This window comes from Macaca nemestrina, chromosome 6, assembly GCF_043159975.1.
Source record: "Macaca nemestrina isolate mMacNem1 chromosome 6, mMacNem.hap1, whole genome shotgun sequence".
NCBI classification, from domain to species: Eukaryota; Metazoa; Chordata; class Mammalia; order Primates; family Cercopithecidae; genus Macaca; species Macaca nemestrina.
In genome coordinates this window covers 39,507,710-39,527,999 of record NC_092130.1, presented here as the reverse complement: position 1 = coordinate 39,527,999, position 20,290 = coordinate 39,507,710, and the positions used below count along the sequence as shown (strand labels likewise).

At 39.2% G+C, this 20,290-nt stretch overlaps 1 protein-coding gene across 14 annotated transcripts in view; it reads left to right on the top strand.

The window, feature by feature from the left end:
• Positions 1-20,290, top strand: part of LOC105467247 (protocadherin alpha-C2) — a 220,551-nt gene that overhangs the window by 134,370 nt on the left and 65,891 nt on the right. The window contains exon 2 of one of the 14 annotated variants that reach the window (XM_011716286.3): positions 3,955-4,935. The exons of 12 other annotated variants lie outside the window; for them this stretch is intronic. In XM_011716286.3, the coding sequence (XP_011714588.1) occupies positions 3,955-3,990 (36 nt within the window). In that variant the 3' untranslated portion in view covers positions 3,991-4,935. Of the gene's footprint in view, positions 1-3,282; positions 7,374-20,290 lie in introns of those variants that run through there. One more of the 14 variants, XM_024788261.2, reaches the window with a different exon arrangement.

Here is a 20,290-nt window from a genome sequence, read left to right as displayed (position 1 = left end):
CATGATGTACATGAAGATAAGCTACTAAGTGCCATGAAGATTGGACGAAGATATGAAAATGCTAGGAGAGGATGCCTTTCACTGGAGATCTTGGAAAGGGCTGGTAGATTGGTGTTTTCTAGAGTAGTGATTCTCACTGAGATGCAAAACCAATGACTCCTAGTTTTGGAACAAAAAGATCTAGGTACAGAGGCTAAAGGCAGGACTCTCTCATAATCTAATTTGTCAACACAAAATAGGAGAGAAGGCAGGACTAAATCTGATAGTGAGCAGATGCACCATTATTTCAAGATTGAACCTAAGGATGTGGCAAGGTAAGGGGAAAAGTCGGGATAACAAGTTGCCCTGCAGCCGCCAGTTTTCATCAGTTGAAGATATATTAAAACTATGGCACACATAAGCCATTCCATCAAACAGTAAATATGGCTATACTGCAAGCAGTAAAAAAGTGAACAGCCTCTGCTTCCATACAGTCAAGAACAAAAAGAAACACGTGACAAGGTTGAGAAAAAAAAGTGGAAAAGAATAAAGAATTTAAAAGAATTGGAGGGAAAGCTATAGCTTTGGAATACAGAAAAAGGAGATACAACATGCTACTAATAGATGTCTTCAAAGAGACCAAATACATGGATAAGGGGGAAAAAATCCAAAGACATCATTCAAGAAAAAATTTTGAGATACAGATAAACTTCAGACTTTTACTTCCAGTAGTGGAAGTCTAGTTTGTCTTTAGCCAATGGCATATCAAGGATAACAGGTGGGCCATAAGAACAGTTGTTGGACTGCAGTTTTGGACTCTATTACTACATGTGTAGTATTTAGGATAAAAGAGCTAGGTCTTCTCATGTCAGCACTTATTTGACCAATGGGAGTATGATTTTAAGTTTGTAGGGTCACATTTTGAAGGTGAAATATAAAAAAAAAAATTATAGAAAGATAAATTTTTGATCAGATGCAGTATCTCACATCTACTACAGCAATTTGGGAGGCTAAGGTGAAAGGATCATTTGAGCCCAGGAGTTTGAAACCAGCTGGGCAACATAGTGAGACCTTATCTCTACAAAAAGTAAAAAAAAAAAATTAGCTGGGCATGGGGGTGCTTGTCCTAGGTGTTCAAGATCAGCCTGGGCAACATAGTGGGACTCTGTCTTTACAAAATATTTTTAAAAATTAGTTGGATGTAGCAGTGTGTGCCTGTAATCCTGGCTACTTGGGAAGCTGTGGTGGGAGGATCACCTGAGCCCAGAGAAGTAGGGGCTGCAGTGAGCCATCTTCACACCACTGCACTCCAGCCTGGACGATGAAGTGAGATTCTGCCTCAAAAAAAGGACAAAATGAAATATCAGCAATGAAAAGTCCTGCTAAAGAGAAGTTTTGTTAATTCATAATTTTAATGTTTATCTGGTCATTTTATCCAAAAGGCAAAAATCTTTAGCCTCCCTTATCTTTGGGATATCCTTCTCTCTTAAATGTTGCTTTCTCACAAATCCCAGTTTACTTGAATAAGAATGTAATGTTATGCCAAAAGTTAAGGAGGCATATGGTGGGACAAATCCTACTGGGTGGATGCTTTCTTCATTCTTTCCACAAATGAAATCTTCTGAAAATAGACATCAGTGGCAGTTTAAATAGAGAAATGGAAAAAGGGAAGCCAAAAATCTGAGAAGCGTGTGAAGGAGGAGTTTCTGTGAAGATTTCCCATGCTGTTCTCTGTATGCATTTTTCCTTTTTCCTCATGCCCTAATGTATATCCACACATACTATCCCTCTAGATGCTGCTCAGAATTTCTAAACCTGGTATAATTGGAGGCTTGGCTGCAGACCTAAAAGTAAGGGGCCTAAAACTTGGGTACATCTTTACAGTTGTATTTCATTTGTTTAAGGCAGAAAGAATAAACTTTCATTCCAAAGCAGTTAGCTTGCTTAGCAGCATTAATTTAAAATGAAGAAATGTAAATCCTAATCTCTGGCGCTGAAGCAGAAAATTAGTTTTGGTTTTGAAATTTGGTGAAGAATAAGTTCAATTTTTATGGGCTGTTTTGCATCTTGGTGAGATCTAATGAGGTCTGTACTTTTGACTCTACCTAATAGGCTGACATCTTTCCTTCTTTAATTTTATCTGAGACTTGGTGTCAATGATTTTTTTGATTTCTTAATTCAAAAAGGTAAACTAGCCAGGGGGTATTTACTACTTACATTGCCTTATATCACAGTGTGCCCTTTCTAGTTCCCTGGAAGAGATAAGGAATGGGTTTGTGTGTTCAGGGAGGTAACTGGTTTTTAGTGGAACACTGGAGTTATCAATCCCACTCTTAATGTTAAAAAGAGAATACCAGAGCTACCCCTCTCCCCACCATTTTAATCAGCAATTTTTTAATATATATATATATATTTTTTTTTGAGACGGAGTCTTGCTCTGTCACCAAGGCTGGAGTGCAGTGGCCGGATCTCAGCTCACTGCAAGCTGCTCCTCTCGGGTTCACGCCATTCTCCTGCCTCAGCTTCCCGAGTAGCTGGGACTACAGGCACCCGCCACTTCCCCCGGCTAGTTTTTTGTATTTTTTAGTAGAGACGGGGTTTCACCGTGTTAGCCAGGATGGTCTCGATCTCCTGACCTCGTGATCCGCCCGTCTCGGCCTCCCAAAGTGCTGGGATTACAGGCTTGAGCCACCGCGCCCGTAGAAATATGCAGGCTGATGCCAAGCGAGGTGGTGCGGGGCTCGCGCCAGTAATCCCAACACTTTAGGAGGCCGAGGCCGGCGGATCACTTGGGGTCAGGAGTTGGACACCAGCTTGAGCAACATGGTGAAACCCCGTCTATAATAAAAATACAAAAATTAGCCAAGCGTGGTGGTGCGCGCCTATAGTCCTAGCTACTTGGGAGGCTGAGGCAAGAGAATCGCTTGAACCTGGGAGGGGGACGTTGCAGGGAGCCGAGATCGCGCCACTGCACTCCAGCCTGGGTGACAGAGCGAGACCCTGTCTCCAAAAAAAAAAAAAAAAAAAAAAAAAAAAAAGTTAAAAATAAATGCAGAGTGAGTGCATTGGCTCATGTCTGTAATCCTAGCACTTTAGGAGGCTGAGCTGAGATGGAAGGATCGCTTGAACACAGGAGTTTGAGACCAGACTGGACAACAAAGCAATACTCCCATCTCGGAAGGAAGGAAGGAAGGAAGGAAGGAAGGAAGGAAGGAAGGAAGGAAGGAAGGAAGGAAGGAAGGCAGGCAGGCAGGCAAGAAAGAGGGAGGGAGGGAGGGAAAAAAATTTGAAACATACACAAAAGTTGAGAGAATTGTGTAATTGACCCCAATGTACCATCACCCAGCTTCAATAATTATCGATACTTTTAGGCAGGTTTCTACCAGAAAATATGTCCTGGAAACTTTAATTCTTGATCTGTGTTCAGGTTTTGCCTTCCAAATTTTTCATTATTGGGGCTTTGAACATATTGCAATTGTATCCTTCTTAGGGAAAGGAACTGGCTGTAGGATGTTAGGCAGAATTTGGGTGTATCAGTTGTGGCTCGGAGATGTTTCTCACAGAACTGATCACTGTCCCAATATCCATGCAGAAGACCAAATTAAAAGCGAGGAGAAATACCTAATGTAAGTGACGAGTTAATGGGTGCAGCACACCAACATGGCACACGTATACGTATATAACAAACCTGCACGTTGTGCACATGTACCCTAGAACTTAAAGTATAATAATAAGAAAAAAAAAAGCGAGGCTGGAGAAAGGATGGGTATCTAGCCTATTCCTATCCCGCCTCATGGTGTTTTCTAAATATTTACAGAAAGAAAGTGTACAGAGTAGTTTCCTGGTCAAACTCTGATGAGTATCTTAGTACTTTTCCCTCCCCTTCTTCTCACGTCCTCTTTGGGGACGGGTCGTCAAGTCTTTGAGTTTCTAGTTATTGGTATTGACTGGTTTATAACCTCCTCTTTCACCCAGATCGTCAAGGGCCGTTTGCAAAGCACTCCCAAATAGAGCCTCTTGGAGAAGGAGAAACTGCTATCACGCAAAACAGCCTTGAGCTCGCTGACTCCGCTGCCTCGAAAAACCAGAGTCCGGAGGCAGTTTGATGCAGACACTATTCCCCAACCTTCTTCCCCTCCTTGTCGTCTCTATTGCACTCTTGGCGGCTCCTGGGATACAAGAGGGTGCAGGACAGACTTCAACCCGCAGCAGGACCCAGCGCGGAAAGCTCCGCAGCAGGATCCAACGCAGAAAGCCCCGCAGCACTTGTTTTGGGGGGCTCCTGTTTCCTTAAGCCTAGAAGGTGTGGTCGCTCACGTTCACGGTCCCGCCTCTCGCCCGGCAGCTCCACGCGGAGTCCCGCCCTCTCCGCGGGAGAGGTGCGCAGGGATCAGAGCGTCCAGCTCCGACGCGCGGCTCCCAAAGGGTGGCAGGAGGAGCCCAGCGGGGCTCAGCCTCAGTTACCAGCAGTCTGCAGGCAGAGGTTGTGGAGGTTAAGATCCAGGCAGCCTCAGGGCGTTGTCCTAGAAAACACCGTTTAAGCAGAGACGAGTTAGTGTCTCGGGGCGTCTCCCAGGCTCCGCCCTGCGCCCGCGGCCAGCGCTGTGGGCGAGACCCCAGCCGGCTGCTACTGGAGACGTGGGCACCTCTCGCGCCTGGGCGGGCAGCCTCGTCTCTGCACCCCTAGGCGGCGCTGCGCTCCTCAACACTCGGCCGGTTCCGCTTTCCCAGACGGCTACCCAGCCTCCAGCCTAGCAAGCCCTGCTCCCAGCTGGCCAGCCCCGGCAATGCCGGCGTTCGGGAACGGCAACGTCGGCGGTCGCTGAGTATCTAGCCCGCAGCAGTGACGGCCGGCAGGAGCGTGCTCTTCCCCGCGGCTCGTGCTCTCCAGGAGTCCGGAGCATGGTCCTGGGTCACTGTTGGTATAGCGTGTTGGTGGAACGTGGACGCCCAGAGGGAGGATGGTGGGCTGGGGGGTGGCAGTTCTATGTTTGTGGGTTTCCTGCGGCGCTGCCGCGGGACAGCTCGAGTACTCAGTGCCGGAGGAGACGGAGCGGGGCGTAGCTGTAGGCAATGTCGCCGCGGACTTGAGGCTGCCAGCGGCCGCTCTGTCCTCGCGGAACTTTCGCTTCCTTTCCAGCCACCGCGAGCTCTACTTCAGGGTGGACCTAGCCAGCGGCAACTTGGTGGTCAGAGAACCCGCGGACCGCGAGCGGCTGTGCAGGGGCAAAGCTGCCTGCGTCTTGACCTACGACGTGGTGCTCGAGGACCCTCTGGAGCTGCACAAGATTCGGGTTCACGTCCTGGACACCAATGACAACTCACCTCTCTTTCCTGCCGGCGACGTGCAGCTGCACATCCCCGAGTTCCTGACGCCCGGAGCCCGCTTTACTCTCCCGAATGCCCAAGATGACGACGAGGGAAGCAATGGGATACTAAGCTACAGCCTAAGCCCCAGTCAGCACTTTCGCCTGGACATGGGATCGCGGGTTGACGGCAGCGAATACCCGGAGTTGGTGTTGGAGAAAGCACTGGATCGCGAACAGCGCGCCACCCACCTGCTGGTGCTTACAGCTCGGGACGGCGGGCTACCTGCCCGCTCAGGAGACGCACAAGTCACCATCATAGTGGTGGACACAAATGACAACGCGCCTGTATTTGAGCGCTCCGTATACCGCACCAAGGTTCCAGAGACTGCACCCAATGGGACTGTGTTATTCCGAGTTCAAGCCTTGGATCCAGATGAAGGGTCCAATGGGGAAGTCCGATACTCCCTAAGCAATAGCACGCAAGCAGAGTTGCGACACCGCTTTCATGTGCACCCTAAAAGTGGAGAGGTGCAAGTAGCTGCTTCATTAGGTCCGCCGGAAACGCTCTTGGAGGCATACATTGAGGCGAGGGACGAAGGTGTCTTTGGTTTAGCTAGCACCGCTAAACTGCTGGTGGAGGTGACTGACGTGAACGATCATGCCCCCGAACTAGACTTCATGACTCTTTGGAACCCAGTACCGGAGGACGCTGCTCCTGGCACAGTGATTGCTCTCTTTAATGTAAAGGATGAAGACCTCGGTTCTAATGGTAGGGTCATTTGTGGCATGTCTAGTGGAGGCCCTTTTCAGCTGACGGCTTCCTTTGACAACTACTACAGCCTGCTGATTGATGGGCCCCTGGACCGGGAACAGATCAGTGAATACCAAGTCCTGATCACGGCCTCAGATAGTGGCTCACCCCCACTTAGCACCCGAAGGACAATCACTGTGTCAGTTGCTGATGTGAATGACAATACACCAAGCTTTCCTCAACAGCAGCAGGAACTTTTCATTGCTGAAAACAATGGCCCTGGGGCCTCTCTAGGCCAAGTGTTTGCCCAGGACCCTGACCTGGGGAAGAATGGCCTTGTCTCTTATGAGCTGTTGGATGTTATCTCTGAAGGGCCACCAGCCTCTAGCTTGGTGGCAGTGGAATCATCCAGTGGGGCTATCACTGCCAAAACTTCCTTTGACTTTGAGCAGCTCAGGGGGTTTCACTTCCAAGTAGAAGGCCGGGACAGTGGCATTCCTCCCAGAAGTGCAACAGTGACTATAAACTTGTTTGTGGTAGATAGGAATGATAATTATCCAGTTATCTTGTTTCCCTTGCCCAGAAATGGTTCTGTCCCTGTGGAAATTGTGCCCCGCTCTGCCAGGACTGGACACTTGGTCACAAAAGTAGTAGCAGAGGATGCAGACAGTGGTTCTAATGCCTGGCTTTCCTACCACATCTCCCGGGCGTCTGACTCTAGTCTTTTTAGAATTTCAGCCAATATAGGTGAACTCCGTACTGCTCGTTTAGTTCTTCCCACTGATGCAGTTAAGCAGAGCGTGGTGGTAGTGGTTCGGGACCATGGAGACCCACCACTTTCCTCCTCTGTCACTCTGGGTGTGCTGTTGAGTAACTCTGTTCCTCAGTTACTTCCAGACTTTGAAGATGTCTGGGAACCAGGAGGGCAGCTTTCTGCCCAGAACTTGTATTTAGTAATTGCCTTGGCTTGTATTTCCTTTTTATTTCTGGGGTGCTTACTTTTCTTCGTGTGTACCAAGTTGCACCAGAGCCCAGGTTGTTGCCCTCAGAGCTGCTGTCGCTCTACAGAGGATCTGAGGTATGGAAGGAAGATGGTTTCAAATCCTTACATGACATCAGCCACCGTAGATGTCACTACAGTTGAGAGACTTTCTCAGACTTATCTGTATCGGGCCTCTCTGGGACTTGGTTCTGATAATAACAGTTTGCTGTTGCGTGGGGAGTACAATGCTGCCGACCTGCGAAATCTTGCCACTGGGGTAGGACTGAATTTGCCAATATCCTGTATTCAGATTCGGAATAGGAAAGGGGATCACGCTAATGTCAATGCCATGGTAAGCAAATTTTATGGAATTTGATTCCTTTGACCAGGAGATGGCTGCTAGCTGTGTTCTGAAATATTTGTTAGACAAGCCTTTCACAACATTTCATCAATTGAATTAAACACTCCTTCTTAGCACTTCCTGTGCCAAGAAATCTGAAAGTATAGAAGTATTAGAAGATTGCCCTAGGCCTCAAGGGACTTATAGTTTATTTTTGAGAAACAAGGGTAAAAATGAAAACCTATTTAAGAACAATAAAAGTAATATGGCATGAAGGTCTAAAATTAAAAATAAAGTACCAAAATATTTTATAAGCAACAGATATGTAAGGCACTCTAATATTTAAACTGAAGAATAAGAAATATGTAAGAGTCTGCTTAATATGAATATAATATGAAAGGTGAGACATTTACTTAAACTATTGCAATGCATTATTAAAAGATGACAATAACCACAAAAGATGTAAAAATAAATTATAATGGGGGTTAAAAGAAGGGAGAAAGGGAACATAAGAGAACATCTGAGTGGGGAGGAAGAAGTCAGAGAAGGCTTTGTGATAGAGATCACAGATTTAGTTGGATCTTTAATATGATACACCATTTAATCAAAAACAGTGTATTCTCTAGCCTATACTTTTCATGAATACCATTTTGGTGAAGGTGTCTTCTTTGGGAATGCACCCTAAAACATAGCTAATAGCTCCATAGCAGTGTTTGGTAAGTACACAGAAATTGTAAGCCTGTCTCATAACATCTATTTATACTGATAGGAGATCATATTGTTGGATATAGAACTTGACAACCTTTTGTTTTGTGTTTCTATTGATAATATTTTACAAAGAGGAAAGATGAGTAATTTTTATGTCAGAAATATTTATGTGTTCAAAGGTGCACTTACCATCCAAAGTCCATTCAACTTGAATTTAATTTCTTTTATTTTAGAGGACAAATACATTTAACAAATAAGTAAATATCATATTTGAGAGTAATGTAGCTAATAAAAGTTAAGTGATTCAAATACTTCAATTTATCTGTTAGTGGCCCTTGGCATTTCAAAACTTTTTTTTTTTTTTTTGAGACAGGGGTCTCACTATGCTGCCTAGGCTGGTCTCAAACTCCTAGCCTCAAGTGATCCTCCCACCTAGGCCTCCCAAAGTGCTGGGGTTATAGGCATGAGCCACTGCAGCTGGCCCTCAAACTTCTTGAGTGCTGTTAGGATAACATTTTGAAGAAATTCTACATTATTACTTTTTGACTTCTCATAGAAATCCTAGATGCAAAAGAAGGAGGTGTGTAGAAATTAAGGGAGGAAAATGAAGCATTCCTTGTTTTACTACTCTAGGCAAAAATTTACTACTCTAGGCAAAATAAGGGGAAAAGTGGCTTGTAAGTTATTTTTCCTCAAGTAATGATGGCAGCTGCAAATAAAATAAATTTACATATGTTAAAATTTTCCATACTTAATATTTTCACGATATAATAGAATCCAGCATATAAAATATGCTTAGTAAATGCTGACTGACTGAATAAATATGTGCGTATATGAATTGGATGGTAACACTGTTCAACACAGAGGGAAAAACTTTAACTTACTTTTCTACTTTAGATGTGTATATGTGGTTAATAGTTTAAAGGTCACTTTCAAATGTACTGTTTCAATGATTATTTTCTTCCTCATGACATACACTAATAACATAACAGAGGAATTTTCCGGTTCTAGAGCTAGCATGAAAAACTTCAATGCCGTGTCTAGGACTAAGTATGAGTCCAGTTCTATAGATGACAAAGGAATTAATAGGTGTGCACATCATTACATGGTGAAATTTGCAGTGGATACTATTTAATAGAATCTCAGTTAATTTTAGGGAAGAAAATTGGTGCGCTACAATGCTAATATTTCAGGTATCAGAGCACTTAATATGTGAACATTTTTTCTACCAAGAAATTTCACTATTTATTTCTTTTATTTCATTGCTTTCTGTAACAAAAAGAGATGAGAATACCAGTAATGGCTATAAAGTTTGGGAGTGAGGAATTTTTTTTAGAAACACATTTTCACTAGACTAGAAAGGAAATATAAGTAAGCTATAGGAAGGCCGATTAATCTAGAAGTTAGAAGGAAAATTAGCGATTTAAAAGGAAAAGTATAGGAAATAACAGAGGAAAAAAAACTTTCAAACCAAATTTTTAAACTTATATGATTAACAAAATAATAGAGATATACTGTTCATATGTGCCGGAATATTGTACCATCCCATTCATTCAGTTGAACAATCTTTTTCCATCATTGTTGATATTTTGCTTTTTAGGTAGCTCATTGGTCTGCTAATAATTGTTGTGGGCTGGATATTTCCTTCTAAATAAATGAAGTATGATTCATAAAAACAGGAATAAAATAACTTCTATAAATATGGGGTATTTGTAATTCACAAAGGCATTTGTTATTTACTTCTTCCTGTTCAATTACCTATTGATCTGATCTTAATTCTTTAGAAAAGAATTCTTGTCATAGTATCCTGAATGCCTTAATAACAACAGAATTCTAGAAATAAAATATTTATTGCTTTCATTTTATTTCAAATCATTTGAAAAGCATGACATTTAACAATGATTATAATGTGTGTCTGAGTCTTATAGAATCATGTTGATGCATATGTGTTTATATTTTGTTCAAATTCTAAGTTCTTTCATTTTAGTTTACAGTAAGTTTACAGTATATATTAACATAGCTTGTAATACTATGTAAAATGATCAGTTTAAGAAATTCAGGAAAACATGGTTTTTATCTCTATATTTCCAATTGATAATATTTAAGATATAAACAAAATTGATCCACTGACTGTATAACAACTAGACATTGTGTACCTCATGTCCATCTTTTTCTGTTAACATTCTTGATGGGCAATTTAAATTTTTTAGAATGGTATGTAAGATGGTACCTCTGAGATATAAATTTCTACTTATTAAAAACTGCATTGATAATTTTTAAAGGTATAAATATATTAATGTAGCAAAAATGCATGAAATACTTACAGTACAACTGGCCTTATTAAATTTCCACATGAAAGTTATGCATAGTTTGAACATACCAATGTTATATTGGTGTATTGTTCACCTGGAATTAAAGCATCTTTTTTGCCAGGGTATATAGGAAATAGGGTATCTCCTCTTTGCAATGTCATTTGTTAACAGTAGTAGAATGTTTATGGCATTCAAGGTGCTTTATTTAACATACATTCCACAAGTAGACTCTCCCATAGGGTAATTAGATGTTTTGTGTATCTATTTTGACTTTGAAGCTGATAACCATACTTTTAAAAACTTTAGAATGATGAGGCCGAGCGCCGTGGCTCACGCCTGTAATCTCAGCACTTTGGGAGGCCGAGGCAGGCGGATCACGAGGTCAGGAGATAGAGACCATCCTGGCTAACAAGGTGAAACCCCGTCTCTACTAAAACAAACAAAAGTCCCAGCTACTCGGGAGGCTGAGCCAGGAGAATGGCGTGAACCCGGGAGGTGGAGCTTGCAATGAGCCGAGATCACGCCACTGCACCTCCAGCCTGGGCGGCAGAGCCAGACTCCGTCTCCAAAAAAAAAAAAAAAAGCACCGAAACTTTAGAATGATGAAACTAAGGAAGTTTGCATGTTTGCATGACATATGAAATATATTCAAATTTAAAAACTCATGTAGACAACACAATAATTTTGTATAATGCAGGCCCTCAAACCAGGAAAAAGGAAAGAAAAAGAACATAATTTGAGTGGACATAAGAGAAAAACAATACCTTGGAAACATATAAGTGGGAAAGTATTGACAATGTGTCTCATAATGTTAGTGACCTATTGACTTTTGTTGTCTTCAATATTTTCAGTTGAGGGAAACAACAATATTTCAACAACTAAATTCACTTAGCTAGGTTGGAATGAAGGTGGACTAAATTGCTGAAAGGTTTTTACAATGCTCAAATGCGTGTCATACGAATATTAGAAATATTAACATTTGGCAGAACTTCAAGTGAATATGGATTACAGTCTAGGATCCTGACTAAAGTATTATGGGAAGTAAGGAATTTATTGGTAAGGGTTGTTCTTAAGAAGCAAAGCTAAATAATAAAGGTAGCTAGCCACTCATTTTGTTCCCAATTTTAATGTTGGAGTAAGATAATGGTTCAGGATATAAATAAATTACATGTCTCTTATACTGCATTTATGAAAAAGAAAGGACTATAAACACAAAGGTCATTATATATTCATTTGGAACTTGTTTTGGAATCTAGAAATAAATATGCAATCTCATATTCTCCTGTGCTGTAGAGAAAGATAAACACTTTATTTCTAACCCATCCCAAATTCCTTGGCTGTTCCTAGAGCCATCTGGTTATCATCTACAGATATTCTGTGTTCGTAGGGGCACTCTAATGATATACCTTCAAAATGTACTCTGAATTCAAACACATGATGGTTATTCTTTGGAATTGTTAAGCAAAGATTACAGCTGTTTTGTTTAAACTCAAAATAATGTTCATATAAAATAAAAACAACCAATTAAGAGGTCTTAATAGTGGATTTTTAGGTTGATTTGTCTTTTTCTTTTCTTATTAGTGTTTGGTATCAAGGTTAGGCTGGCCCTGTTAATCAAGTTGGAAATCTTGTCTCTATCTCTGTTGCTCTATCTCTCTTACATTTTTTTTTCTATTCCTTGGACACGTTTGCTGAGATTGGTGATATAGCATTCTTAAATATTTGGTAGAATTCACTAGTGAAGCTCTCTGTACCTAAAATTTTAATTGAGATCAAATTTCTTTGTATTTTTATTGCTCTTATTTCATTCCTGTACATTTCATTTTTTCAGATGTATGTTAGTTTTATCTGTACTTTTGAATATTTTGGCATAAAGTTGTTTATAATGTCCTGTTGTGGCTTTTTTTCACATCTGCAGGATCTGTAGTGATGTTTCCCTTTTCAATCCGGGTGTGTCACCTCTCATTTTTCTTGACTAGACTTGGAAGTAGTTTATTAATGATGTTAGTCTTTCCAAGGCTAACTTTGGTGTTTGGGTTCTCTTTCTTGTATATTTGCTTTCTATTTTATTAATTTTCATATTTTATTAATTTCCTTCCTTATATGTTTATACTTCAGTGTACAACAGAAGAACTTTAAACATACTTTTCATTTCTATTTCCTCACACAAAATATTTAAAAGATTTGTACTTAATTGTGGAGATTTATCAAAATTAATGATAGTCAGTGCTTCACCAAGGGCATTCTTACTGGTATTTTTCTTACTGCAAATGTCCAATCATGAATGTAATAACCGCTAGTACAGTGTGGAGCCACTGCCTTGACTCCTTCTCTGGAGTCATGAAGATGGCTGGGCAAGGTGGCTGATGGCTGTAGTCCCAGCACTTTGGGAGGCCGAGGCAGGCAGATCACGAGGTCAGGAGATCAAGACCATCCTGGCTAACAAGGTGAAACCCCGTCTCTACTAAAAATACAAAAAAAAAATTAGCCAGGTGTAATGGCGGGCCTCTGTAGTCCCAGCTACTCAGGAGGCTGAGGCAGGAGAATTGCTTGAACCTGGGAGGCGGAGCTTGCAGTGAGCCGGGATCGTGCCACTGCACTCCAGCCAGGGTGACAAGGCTAGACTCCATCTCAAAAAAAAAAAAAAAAAAGTCGTGAAGATACATTCCTGTGTTTTCTTCTATAACATTGCTAACCAATAGAACTTTTTGACATGTTATAAATTTTCTCTGTCTGCATATATGGAATGTGTAGCTACCAAGTACTTGAAATGTGGCTAGTGAAACTGGGCTACTCAATTTTTAATGTTACTAATTTTATTTAATTTAAGCTTAAATAACCACATCTGTTTAGTGGTCGCTGTAGTTCCAGAAGCTTTCTTGTTTTAACTTGCACATCTAGATATTAAATTACCTGAAATTGTTTTTGAATACAGTGCAATGTAGAAGTCAAGATTTATATTTTCCATGTGTAAATCCAGTTAGATTGTCTATATACACAGCACTATTGAATAAAAAGACCATCCTTTTCTCACTTCTACTCTGCAGTGCTACCTTTGTCATAAGCCACGTGACTTTATATATTTGTTCTGTTTCTGGACTCTCGATTCTGTCACTGGGCAACTTGTCTATTCTTGTGCCAATACCATTCTGTGTTAAATGTAGTAGCTTTTCACTTGTACTGATATATAACTGTGTAAGTTCTCTCACTTTGTTCTTCTGCTTCAAGATTAACTCAGCTATTTTTGGCTCTTTGCATTTCTGTATAAATTGTAGATTCAGCTTCTCAGTTTCTATTAAAAAAAAACCCTGCTCTGATTTTAATTGGCACTATATTGAATCTGTAGAAAATATGGGGTATATTGAAAATATTTTATTTTGATCTTTATTGAATCTATAAAAATATGAGGCTTGTTAACATATTGACAATATTGAGACAGACAACCCATTAACAAGGTATATTCTTCCATTTATTTTATTATTTTATCTTAATGTTTATGTGTGTGTATGTGTATGTAGAGGTATTGCACAACTATTATTAGATAGCTGATATTTTAATGCTATTTTAAAACTTTAATTTTATAATTCAAAAATTAGCTGGACATGTTGGCACAAGCCTGTAATCCCAGCTACTCAGGATGCTGAGGCAGGAGAATTGCTTGAAACTGAGAGGCAGAGGTTGCAGTGAGCTGGGATCACGCCACTGCACTTCAGCCTGGACAACAGAATGATACTCCATCTAAAAAAAAAAAGAAGTTTAATTTGATAATTGGTTTTTGTTGTAAGTATATTGAAATAATACTGATTTTATGTTAACTTTGTATACAATGTCCTTGCTAAATTGTAAAATCTCCTATTTCTATATTTTAGGTTTTCTACATATACTGTCATGCTATCCCCAAATATTGTTAGTTTTATTATTGTATTTTTTTCTTTCTCTCTGTTTTTTAAAAAATAGAGGTAGGGTCTCACTACATTGCCCAGACTAGTCTCGAACTCCTGGACTCAAGCAATCCTCCCACATCAGCCTCCCAAAGTGCTGGGATTACAGTCGTAGGCCACCATGCCGGGTCTTTTAAAAACTTTCTAATCATATAGTTTTCTTGCTTTCTGGCATTGCCTATGAAATTCAGTATAATAGTGAATAGAAGTAATGTTAATGGATAATCTTGTCTTATTCCTGGTCTCAGAGAGGAAGTTTTTAAATATTTAATATTAAATACATTGTTTGATTGGGTTTATTTGCATAAATCCTTTATCAGATTTATTAAGTTCCCTTTGTTTTTTAATTTACTATGTTTTTTAAAAATCATGAATAGGCATTGAATTTATCACATATTTTCTGTTATTGAATGGATAATATGGATTTTTATCCTTTTATTTTATTGATACCATGCATTACATTGGTTGATTTGTTAATGATAAACCAATCTTGCATTCTTGGAATAAACTCAGGTTGCTTGTGATGTATAATCCTTCTTTATATCATTGGACTTAGTTTCCTAACATTTTGTTTACAATTTTTAAAATATATGTTTATGATAGAAATTTGTTTCTACAGAAAAAATAATTATTTTTAAAAACATAGTTACTGGGTACTAGACTTAGTACCCGGATGATGAAATAATCTGTACCACAAACCCCTGTGACATGAGTTTTCGTTGTAACAAACCTGCACATGTACCCCTGAACCTAAAATAAACGTTAAAAAGCAACACACACACACACTCGCATGCACAATAAATCGGCTTTTGACTTTCCATTCTCACAATGCTCTTGTCGGAGTTTGGCATCAAGGCTATCCTGGCTTTATATAGTAAGTTGAGAAGTGTTACTTTTCTTTCACTTATTAGGAAGAGTTTGTCTTAGTCCATTTGGGCTGCTATGTCAAAATACCATAAACTGGGTGGCTTAAAAACAATAGAAATTTATTTTTCACAATTCTGGAAGCTGGGAAGTTGATGATCAAGGCCCTGGCACATTTGTGTCTAGTGATGGCCTACTCCCTGGTTCATAAAACAGAATATCATCTTCTTGCTGTGTCTTCCCCTTCTGGAAGGAGCAAGGTAGCTCTCAGGAACCTCTTTTATGAGAGCTGTGCCCTCATGGTCTAATCATCTCCACAAAAGCCCTACCTCCTAATATCATAAACTTAGGGGTTAGCATTTCAACTTATGATTGCAGAGGAAGAGGGGACACACAAACATTCAGATCACAGCAAGTTTGTGTCAATCAGTATTTTTCCTTCCATAAGCATTTAAAAAATTAAGAGTGAAATTTATAGGCCTAGAATTCTCTTCATGAAAATCTTTTAAATTATAAATTCAATGTCTATAATATTAATAGTTATAGAATTATAAAGAGCCTCTATTTCTCATTGTATTAGTTTGGTTAATCAAAATGGAAAATTTTAACATACCTTGCTCAGAAACAGATAGAACAAGGAAACAAAAGAAAATCATTCAGGGTACTGAAAACTTGAATAATAGGAATAACCAACTTGTATGTATGTGTGTGTGTTGCTGAACATTATCATCTGTGAGATACATTTATATTGTTGTATGTAGCTGTATATCATTCATTGTCATTATATAGTACTTCAGGGTGTGAATGGTCAATTTCTATAAATGTTCTGCATATTCAAGAAAAAGCAGTATTCCGACATTGCTTGTTGTGGTGTTCTGTATATGTCCATTAGGTCAGCTTTGCTAGTTGTGTTGTTCAAATATTCTGCATTCTTTTTTATTCTTTTCGTTTGCTTATTTTATCAGTTACTGAGAAAATTATGTTAAAGTGTTCCATTATGAATAGTGAATTTTTTTCCTTGGATTTTGTCAATTTTTTGTGTCATATGTTTTAAGGCTATTTTATTTTATTAGATTCTTAACCAAATGTAAATATGTGATATCGTTCTGCTAAACTGAAACTTTTAGCATTATGTATTATTTACCTCTATTTCTGCTAGTGATAAACTATTACAGTTTTTGTTTGCCTGAAATGTCATTCTTGATAGATATTTTTCCCTGGGTATAAAATTCAAGATTGGTATTTATTTCATTTTGGTACATTAAAGTTACCACCTCATTATCTTCTGGATTCCACTGTTGTCTCATTATGCTGCTTTATCAGTAACTTACTGTCTTTCTTCCAATTTTACTAGTTTTGTCTTTTTGTGTGTCCAACATGCTATTAAAAGTATTCCTTGAGTTGTTAATTTTGGTTATTGTGTTTTTCATTTTAAAAATTATAATTATTACTGATCAAGTCTGCCATGATATCTTTTATAGGTTTCTGTTCCCTGCAATTTTTTTTTTTTCAAAACAAGTCTTGCTCCGTCGCTCAGGAATGATCATAGCTCACTGCAATCTCAAATTCCTGGGCTCAAGTGATTCTCCTGCCTTGGCTCCCATAGTGTTGAGATTTTAGGCATGAGCCGCTGCGCCTGGCTCCTGCAAATATTCTTAAGCTTGTCATTTATTTATTTAAATATATTAAATCTTCATCTGATAATTCCAGTGTCTGAAGTCTGCAAGTGTATATCTGCTGTGTGCTGTTTCAGCTGGATAGCTCCATGTTTTGTGTGCCAACTTTTATTTGACTTGTGATGGTCCATATCCTGAAAATGATATTTGTCAGGGTATCTTGAGATCTTGGATGGAAGTGCCTTTCTTCATGATAGATTTTTATACATTTTCCAGTGAGTAAATACTACTGCTTGTAAACCACTTTAAATCAAGTTTAAGACTTGAAGCTCCTTGGCTACTTAGACTACATATTCTCAGCTAAAAATATGCAGGATATCTAGTATCTAGCTACAAGTTTATAGGATTAAATTTTCCTTTCCTATTTTCCTTCTGGCCTTTTTGGTGCCACGTCAAATTCCCCAGCAGTTTCCTGGGCTGGAGAGTAGGTGGGTTTAGTTTTCACATACCATTACCTGGAAAGATTAGTCCTTTGGAGTTCCAGCTTAATGTAGTTTGGAGATCCCATAAGACTCCCCATCTTGAATATCCTGCTTCTTTTTCTTCCTTCCTTCCTTCTTTTCTTTTCTTTTCTTTATTTCTTTTCTTTTCTTTTCAGATGAAGTCTCGCTCTGTCACCTAGGCTGGAGTGCAGTGGCACGATCTTGGCTCACTGCAACCTCCGCCTCCCGGGTTCAAGCAATTCTCTGCCTCAGCCTCCAGAGTAGCTGGGATTACCGGCGCCCACCACCACGCCTGGCTAATTTTTTGTATTTTTAGTAGAGACGGGGTTTCACCATCTTGGCCAGGCTGGTCTTGAACTCCTGACCTCGTGATCCACTCGCCTCGGCCTCCCGAAGTGCTGGAATTACAGTCATGAGCCATGGTTCCCAGCCCATCCTGATTCTTAATTTCTGTCTTCCTACAATTTATGTCCAAGTTTATGTCAAGTTCAATATTCTGTTTACGTCTTTGGGCTTAGGTTTCCTCCACAATTTGTCCTAGCAGTTCCCCATTATCTTGTCAGATTTTCAGTGCTTTTAAGATATTTGTTTTAATATTTTATCCAAGAATATTTAGTCGATTTCAGTAGGATGACTGCTGTAAATAATTTAGGCTGCCATTGCCTGATATTCCCTATCATAGAGTTCTATCACCAGTGACTAGCATCTAAATAATATTGAAATGCTTTTATGTATATCTTAAAATATTTGAATTACTTTTGTTTTGAAATCAATAGTATCTTTACTTTCCTTAAACCTTGATAAGGGATTTATATCTCTTATTATTAATTTTGGGAAAAAATAATTCATAAACCTGGTCTATTATGAAATATTTACTAATTGAGCCAAGAGAGCACATGCATTTACCTAAAACATTCACATAATCAAACTTTATTAAAGGGGATATTTGTGACTTTACTTGACCTAAAACAGTTTCCTTATTTCTCTATTCCAGATATTTTATTTAAAATACATTTTTGAGCATAAGATATTTAAAATGTGTAGGCAAATAAGATATCCATTTCATTAAAAGATATCTAAGGCTGGGCATGGTGGCTCATGCCTGAAATCCTAGCTACTTGGGAGGTGGAGGCACAAGAATCACTTGAACCAGGGGGAGGTGGAGGTTGCAGTTGATGGAGATTGCATCACTGCACTCCAGCCTGGGTGACAGATGAGACTCTGTTTCCAAAAAAAAAAAGAGATATCTAACAATAAACAAGTAAACTATCAATTATAATACAATCAAATTCAAGCTACAACTGAAATAAATACATGCTATCTAGGAAACTCAGAGGGAAGCAACTAACTCAGTATAGTTGGGGGGAGGGGTTGAGGCAGAAAAATCTTCCTATATAGGATGTCATGTATAATTATAGTGTTTATATTTGCCAATTGTAAAAAAAAAAAATGGCAAAAGAGATCTCATTCAGAAAATCAATAAGCACAACATTTTTAGGAATAACTTTAATGAGAAATATGAAGTAAAAGTATGAAATTTTGTTGAAAAATATTTTAAAATCTTGTGTAAATGAGATGACATAATGTATTTTTATGTAGAATATTACAGAGGCATGTTTTCCGCAAACTAGTTGGATTTGGCCCTGTGTCAATAAAAATTCCAGTAAGATGATTACTTTACTTTAGCATGGTAACTTTTTTCCTAAAAGTTATCTCTAAGACTACGCATGAAGAAAAAAAAATTGAAAAAGATTTAAAGACTTTAAAATGTAAACATTCTGTTATCAGAATTAAATTTTGGGGCTGAGTGTGGTGGCTCACGTAATCCCAGCACTTTGGGAGGCCGAGGTGGGTGGATCATTTGAGGTCAGGAGTTCAAGAACAGCCTGGCCAACATGGTGAAACCCCACCTCTACTAAAAAATACAAAAATTAGCCAGGCATGGTGGTGGGTGCCTGTAGTCCCAGCTACTCTGGAGGCTGAGGCAGGAGAATCACTTGAACCCTGGAGGTGGAGGCTGCAGTGAGCCAAGATCACGCCACTGCACTCCAGCATGGGAGACAGAGTGAGACTCTGTCTCACAAAAAAAAAAAAAAGAAAGAATTAAATTTTGGGAAGACATTATTAGCAATATTGTGTAGTATCCATTGGACAGGATGAGAGTAGAGGAAAGGAGATTATTAAAATATATAGGTAAGAAATTATGGATATTTAAATTCAGACTAGAGGCAAGGGCTTTAATATGATATAAAAAATAGAATTGATAAGGCTAAATGTGGGAGATACAGTAAAATAATAAATAGATGCTATCAAGGTTCATGGAAATGTTGAGTTCAGTATGCAAAATGTCATGTAAATAGACATAGACAATAGTTGAATTTGTTGATCTGAGTGGGGCTGAATTCTAAATATAGATTTTGATTCATCTGCATAAGGAAAATCGTTGCAGCTGGAGTATGGATAAAACTATCTATGAACAATATATAAAGTGTGAAAAAAAGGGACAAGGTCAAAATATTGTGGAACACATTAAAAGGTCTGAGAGAATGAAAGTCCAGTCTAAGAAGCGGTAGGAGATGTAGGAAAAAAACTAGGAAGTGTTTATGCAAAGCAAAAGAGGAAAGTTTGAAGAAAATGAGTTGATTGAAGTTGTAAGATCTCACAGAAGTCAAGTAAGAAGAGGTCTCTAAAGTGTTCATTGGACTGGTCATTATGATGTCATGAGTACTTTAGCATGAGCAGTTTCAGAAGTGTGGTTATAGGAGAAGCGGTGAATTCAAGAGTTAAAGGAGTTAAGAAAACAGAGACAGAACTGTTGAGTATCCCCCAAAAGCAATTATCTTCAAAATATGGAAAACCAGATTGGGATACAGAAAAGCTTCTTGTTAAAGATAAAGGAAGCCTGAGTAAGTCATGGGAAAAGGGTACTAGAGAAGAAGAGGTTGAAGATTAGAAGAGTTGAAAATTAAAGGGCCGAGGCTGGTT